At 64.7% G+C, this 6,733-nt stretch overlaps 2 protein-coding genes across 2 annotated transcripts; one reads left to right on the top strand and one right to left on the bottom strand.

Annotated features, from left to right (window-relative positions):
- Positions 1–206: 206 nt before the first annotated feature.
- PPIB (peptidylprolyl isomerase B) lies at positions 207–2,096 on the top strand. The gene is made up of 5 exons (XM_021554264.4): positions 207–377; positions 766–879; positions 1,001–1,094; positions 1,470–1,654; positions 1,767–2,096. The coding sequence occupies exons 1-5, from the start codon at positions 222–224 to the stop codon at positions 1,887–1,889; spliced, it is 672 nt and encodes a 223-aa protein (XP_021409939.1). The 5' UTR covers positions 207–221; the 3' UTR covers positions 1,890–2,096.
- A 177-nt stretch (positions 2,097–2,273) lies between these two features.
- SNX22 (sorting nexin 22) lies at positions 2,274–6,607 on the bottom strand. The gene is given in 7 exon segments (XM_085588586.1): positions 2,274–2,590; positions 2,592–2,652; positions 2,781–2,854; positions 2,968–3,062; positions 3,170–3,274; positions 3,365–3,448; positions 6,438–6,607. Coding segments are annotated over 7 exon segments (561 nt in total). The 5' UTR covers positions 6,510–6,607; the 3' UTR covers positions 2,274–2,520.
- Positions 6,608–6,733: the final 126 nt, after the last annotated feature.

Raw genomic sequence — 6,733 nt, 5'->3', positions numbered from 1 at the left:
CATTGGCCAATCATCGCGGCGTTCTCTCATGATTGACAGTGCCGTTGCCGCCCCGCGAGGGGCAACGTGGCATACGCCCGCATCCCGCCCGGCCGGAAGGTGCTGCCTTCCCCCCCCGTGGGACCCTCTTGGTCGCGCCCGGGCGGGCGGAGCGGGCGGGCGCGCGGCGCGGGCGGTACCAAGCCGCGGCGCGGGCGGGGGTGCGCGGCGGGCGTGGCCGGATGCCGGCGGCGCGGCGGGCGCTGTGGCCGGGCTGCGAGCGGCGCAGGATGAAGGTGCTGGTGGCGGCGGCGGCGCTGGGCGCGGCCCTCCTGCTCCTGCTGCCCGCGGCCTCCCGCGCCGACGAGCGCAAGAAGGGACCCAAGGTCACCGCCAAGGTCGGGGGGGGCCGAGGCGGGGCCGGCGGGGGGATTGGGAAAGGCTCGGGGGGCAGAGCCCGCGTGGGGCGGGGGGCCCTGGAAGGGTCCGGGACGGGCAGGGTGGGGCAAGGCCGGGGGGAGGCAGGGAGGGAGGCAGGGAGGGGCGGGCGCGGGGCCCTGAAGGGGGAGGCGGCCCCGCCACAGCTCGGCCCAGCCCGGGCTGCAGCTGGGGTGAGTGGTGAGGCTGCCGGGGGGATGCAGCCGGGGGTGTGGGCACCGACCACCCGCACCTGGTGAGGTTTTGGGCCTGGGTGGAGTTGGTGCCTCGGACTTTCGGGGTGGGTTGGCCCAGCAAGGTGAGTCTGACTCACCTGATCCCCCCAACCTTCCTCCGCCCTCCCCCAAGGTGTTCTTCGACCTGCGGATCGGTGAGGAGGATGCGGGCCGTGTCGTCATCGGGCTCTTCGGCAAGACAGTGCCCAAGACGGTGGAGAATTTCATGGCCTTGGCCACCGGAGAGGTGAGGGGCCCGCGGCGCCCTGGGCCTGCCCTGCTCGGGTCCTGCCCTGGGGCAGCGCTGGGGGCACGGAGCTCTGCTCTGTCCCTTCGCCTCACTCCATCTTCTCCCTCCACACCCCCAGAAAGGATTTGGCTTCAAGGGAAGCAAGTTCCACCGTGTGATCAAGGACTTCATGATCCAGGGAGGAGACTTCACCCGCGGCGATGGCACTGGAGGTAACTTGGCAGATCCAAGCTGCTGTCTGGGAGTGAGACAGCAGCCGCACTTCATCCACTGCAGGGCTGTGCCTGCGACCAGTGTAGAGCTGGAGCTTGGTGGAACCAAGTTGGCATGGAGCTCACAAAGACATGGCCTCAGAGCAGAGCAGAGCTGAGTGCTGGGAGCCTCCTGCCCTGGTCCCTTGGCGTGACACCCCTGCCCAGCCCCTGGAGTGCTTCCCCCAGGCTCATGTATCCCTGTGGCAGCAGTGATAGTCCCTGCTCTGGAATTGCTCATTCCCCCACCCAGCTCGTGCTGGAGCTGCCACCATCATCACCCCTACCCCAACATATTCCATTAAACCACTTTGGCCTTTTTGTCCCTACTTCTAGGAAAAAGCATCTACGGGGACCGTTTCCCTGACGAGAACTTCAAGCTGAAGCATTACGGGCCAGGCTGGGTGAGCATGGCCAACGCTGGCAAGGACACCAACGGCTCCCAGTTCTTCATCACCACCGTGAAGACGCCGTGGCTGGACGGGAAGCACGTGGTGTTCGGCAAAGTGCTGGAGGGAATGGTGAGGGATGGCAGAGGGAAAGGGGTCGGTGCTCCGGGGAGAGCGGGACTGGGCAGGGCTTGGCCGAGCTGGCTCTGCCCACGTGTCCCACTCTCACACTCTGCTCCACCAGGACGTGGTGCGGAAGGTGGAGAGCACGAAGACAGACAGCCGGGACAAGCCCCTCAAGGACGTCACCATCGTTGACTGTGGCACCATCGAGGTGGAGAAGCCGTTTGCCATCGCCAAAGAGTGACGGGACCAGGCCCTGCCAGGCTGTGAGGGGCTGTGGGACGGGGCTGCTGTGCTTCCCCTGCCCTGGGGCCACCGGCTCCTGCAATGTCCCAGCGCCCGGCCCCTCTCCCTGCTGCCTCCCAGCCAGTGGGACAGGGCACAGGCTGCTCTTCCATCACTTTTGTAAGAAGCACATGCACCAATAAATGTGACCAATGTGTTTTTTAAACAGCTGACTCTCTCCTGCCTTCGGAGGGGTGCAGATCACTCTGCATCCCCCACCCAGATGCACCCCTCTCAACCTTCGCGCCCCACTTCCAACCTTGCTTCTTCCACATCTCATCCAGCTGGGAGCAGTGGCACAGCTGGCCCTGGGTTTGCTTTGCAGAATTCCACAGCACAGCACTTTGCCAGTCAGTCAAATCCAGGAGATTTATTGCACAAAAGCCTGGATGCAGAGAGGTTTCCAGCACCATTCAGCATCCAAAGGCTCATACTGCAAGCCCAGAACAGCAGGGGGGAAGGCAGAACTCCTGCTCTGCCAACAAAGGCACTTTGCATGGTGGTGAGAGAGCAATTCCCAACATCCCTTTGGCTTCTCCCACCATTTCCCTACCCCAGCCCGGCAGGGAGGAGTCAAGGATCCTTTTCTATCACCACTGCATCCCTGGGTGCTGGGTGGAACTCATCATTCCAGAGGCTTGGGGTGCTGCTGGCCAGGGAGCAGCTCAGGGGGAGGTAGAGGCCCTGCAGCACCCCGCTGACGACGGTGTTGGGGAGCAGCTCTGTGAGGAAATGGGGGTGCTGCAATAGCTGTTCCCTCCTGGGCCCCGTTAAAGGAGAAGCACCTTCACAGGGCCCAGAAGAGCCTCTTGGAGGTTTTGGAGATCTGCTCCACAGTTCTGCTCCTTACCAGTGCCGTGAGGCCGCACGTAGGGATCCCAGCAGAAGCCGACAATGGGGCGCTGGGAGGGCAGGAGTGTGGTGCTGCTGTGGAAGAGGGGACATCAGTCCTCAGCCTGCCCCCACCATCCCCACCCTCTGTACCCAGGGTGCCTCCACAGGGGTAACCCAGGTGCCAGCAGAACTCATCTACTCACAGGGGGCTGCTGGCCTTGGGGTGCTGCTGGCACCACCGCACCTTCAGGAACTCCAGGATTTCCTGGGGCAGCTCCTCATTGTCATCCAGCACACCCTGCAATGCTCCAGGGGGTTCAGCACCCCAGAAAACCCCTCCCAAACCCACCACCGTGTGTTCCTCAGCCCTAAAAACTCACCCTGAATCTGCCATACACTCCTCACCTGCAGGTAAACCTCCAGGCCCTGCCGGCGCTGCTCCAGCCCTTTGGGCATCCACCTGGAGACATGGTGTGCGGGGAAGTTGGGGACCTTGCAGGTCTTCTTGATCTGGGGAAGAGTGTGGGGGGATCAGGGCAGGCCAGAGGGGATGAGGCCAGGCCCCCCATGTCCCCTCCCTGCAGAGCTGGGGGCTCTCACCTGCTTGTGCAGTGCCTGGAACTCGCTGTAGCGCTTGGTCACCGTGTGCCGCCGGCCATTGCACAGCACCTCCACCCGGAACACCTGTGACGGGGACAGGCAGCGAGTCCTCCTCACCAGCCCCAGCCTCATCATCTTCATCATCCTCACCATCCCTCATCATCCTCACCATCTTCATCATCTTCATCACCCTCACCATCCTCAGCCTCACCATGCTCATTGTTCTCACCATCTTCACCATTCTCATCATCCTCACCAGCCCCAGCCTCACCATCCTCATCATCTTCACCATTCTCATCATCCTCACCAGCCCCAGCCTCACCATCCTCATTGTTCTCACCATCTTCATCACCCTCACCATCCCTCATCATCCTCATCAGCTCCAGCCTCATCATCTTTACCATTTCCATCATCCTCACCAGCCCCAGCCTCAGGACCCTCACCACGCTCATCAGCCTCACCATCTTAATCAGCCTCCCAGGGGAGGTAGGGGCTGCTAACTCACACGCCTGTGGAGAGCACTTGGGACACTTCACCTCCACTTCTCTAGGACAGGCAGAGACCTCCATCCCCCAGGACAGACCCCCAACACCCCCATGGCCAATGGGGCACCATGGGACCAGGCAAGACCCCCAGAAGCAGATGGGACACAATTCTCCCCTCCCAAGGGGAAGCTGTGACATCCCAACCCCCACCAAACCCTGCCAGGCAGTTGGGACCCTGGGGCTGCCAGGGACCCCCAACACCTTGGGGTGTGCAGGGGCACCAGGAAGGGGCACATGAGGACCTCAAACCGACGGGACAGAGGGAGATGACCCATCTTTCCCCAAGACAGGTAAGGCCCTCTACCCAGCGATAGTCATGGATCTCCACCCTCCTGGGGAAGGCAGGAGAACCCCTTCTTTCCCCACACAGCCAGGGGTCCCCCCACTCCACTCCCCAGGCCAAGGACAGCTCCTGCTTTCAAGGGTGGGTCCCTGCAGACAGACAGGCATCTCCATCCCACAGTGCCACAGAGAACCCCCCAGGCCAACGTAGAAGGGCAGAGGATCCACCTCAGACCCACGTCAGAAAGGAACGCTGTGGGGATCCCTGCCCAGCACCCCCTGGGCCAGGGACCCCCATCCCCTCCCTGTCAAGGGCTTTGTGTCCCCTCCCAGAAAGGAATCCATGAGGACAGTTGGGGACCTCTCCTCCTCAAGGCAGATGGTCCCATCTGCTCCTCTCTCCCCTTGCCTCCTCACTCACCCACACAGTTGGGACCCTGGGAGGAGGTAAGGGCTGCTGGGAACCCCCCAAGCACTTGGAGCATGTGGGGACACCCTGGTGGGCACATTAAGACCCCCACATCCTCCACCATCCAGGGCAAGCAGGCACCCTCGTGCCCAGGGTAGAGGGGGCACCCAGACACAGACAGGGACCCAACACCCTGGCCAGGGGCCATCCTTGCCATTGCAGGTGTAAAGTTCTCACAGGGACCCCTCAGGGGCACTTGGATGCTGCACTCCTGGGGGAAGGACACAGCCCCATCCTGGCTGCACAGGGATATGACAAGGACCCCATGGGAACAGAGAAGACACCCTCAACAGTGATGCCCCTTCCCCACCCCTTCCAGGGGTAGAGGATCACTGTCTGTCCCTCCCTCTTGCCCCAGCAGGGATCCTCTGGATTCAGGCAGGGACAGCCACTCCTGGGCATTTGGGGACAGAGGGGAGAAACTTGGAGACATCCCACCCCCAGGGCAGATGTGGGACACACATCCCTGGGGAGGATGGGGGTACCCAGGGATAGACAGGGACCCCGTAACCCTCTGGGGTCAGAGGGGATTCCCAGGGTAGAGGAGCACCCCCAGAGGGTGGCCCGTGGGCTACCCCTGGGACAAGTGGGGTTCCTCAGTCCCCTCAGTCCCTGACACACATGGAGACCCCTCCCGAGCAGGGGGGGATCCCATGGAAGCAACAAGACAAGAACCCCAGAACAGAACCCCGGGGAGGGACAGGAAGAGCCTCCAACCCCTGGGGCAAGTGGAGGCACCCCTGGGATGTGGGAACCCCGGGGACAAGGCAGGACCCTGCACCGCCAGGATGAGAGGGAAGCTGCAGGACAGAGACACTCCCGACTTCCAGGGCAGAACGTGCCCCCAGCAGGGACCCAGGGCAGGCAGAGACCCCTGGGGCAGGCAAGGACCACCCAGGGATACTTGAGGACCTCCAACCCTTGAGGCTGGGACACTTCAGGGTCGTCTGGGGGAACGAGGGGACCTCCAGTCCCAGAGCAGGTGGGGTATCCCGGGGAAGGAAGGGAACCCCCAGCCATGGGGGACACAGGGACCTCTCCCCTTTCAAAGGTAAAGGGTCTGTGCTCCCTCCCGGCTGGGACCCTCCAGGGACACGCACAGCCCTCCTGCCCCGTGGCTCTCCAGCCCCGTAGCCCTCCCCCAGGCCAAAATAATCTCACCTTGCCCACATCCCCATCCCCTCCTTCAAGGACAATGGGTCCCCATCGGCAGCGACCCCTGTGCGGATCTCCGGTCAGGGACCCCGCTGTGTCTGTCGGGGGCTCTCCCAGGGGTGCCTGGGGACACCCCCACGCGGGGACAGAGGACAGTGCTCGGGGACAAACAGGACACGGGGGAGGTGGAACACGGGAGCCCTCCCGTCCCTGGCTTAGGGTGGAATCACCGCAGGGCAGGGACAGACGCCTGGGGAGAGGCAGAAACCAGCCCCCGCAGGCAGCGGGGACAGCGGCAGGCAGGGTCCCGCACCCCCGGGCCAGAGGAGGCAGCGGGTCCGTGTCCCTCGGCAGCGACCCGCACTCCCGGGGCACGTGGAAGATTCCTGGAGCGGAGGGAGACAAATCCCCGCGGGCGCACAGGGTGACCCCCACGGGAACCCGGGGCCGCCTGCCGTGCTGGGGCAGCTGGGACCCCCGGGGAAAGGCAGGACCTGCACTGCCGGGCGGGGGACACGCGGGGACAAGCGGCGACCCGCAGCTGCCGGGGCAGGAGGAGCCACCCGCGCCCACCCTTCCCTGCGGGCGGCCGAGCCCGCAGCCGCGCGGCGCCGACCCTCACCGTGTGCGCCCGGCCGGGGCTGCGCGGGGGCTCCGCCGCGGCGATGGACACGGCGATGGACGCGGCGATCATGGCCCGGGGCTCGGCGGGGCCGGGAGCGGCGGCGGGAACGGCGGCGGGAACGGGAACGGCAGCGGCGCCGGGGCCGGGGCGGGACCGCCCCGGGCGCCCATGGCGGGGCACGGCACAGCCCCCGGCCAGCCCGGCACAGCACAGCCGGGGGAGCAGCGGAGGCGCCGCGGGGACCCGGTTTACAAGGATAAGGGGAAAGGAAAGAGGGAAGTCAGCCCAAGCTG

Source organism: Lonchura striata, chromosome 10 (assembly GCF_050655825.1).
Source record: "Lonchura striata isolate lonStrDom1 chromosome 10, ASM5065582v1, whole genome shotgun sequence".
Taxonomy (NCBI): Eukaryota; Metazoa; Chordata; class Aves; order Passeriformes; family Estrildidae; genus Lonchura; species Lonchura striata.
This window is presented reverse-complemented; position numbering and strand designations above follow the sequence as displayed.

Bases quoted from the DNA above. Each gene is read 5' to 3' on its own strand.
- PPIB (XM_021554264.4), top strand. From the start codon at position 222: ATGCCGGCGGCGCGGCGGGCGCTGTGGCCGGGCTGCGAGCGGCGCAGG. The intron at 880-1,000 runs GTGAGGGGCCCG...CCACACCCCCAG, and splicing joins TGGCCTTGGCCACCGGAGAG to AAAGGATTTGGCTTCAAGGG. The intron at 1,095-1,469 runs GTAACTTGGCAG...CCCTACTTCTAG, and splicing joins CCGCGGCGATGGCACTGGAG to GAAAAAGCATCTACGGGGAC.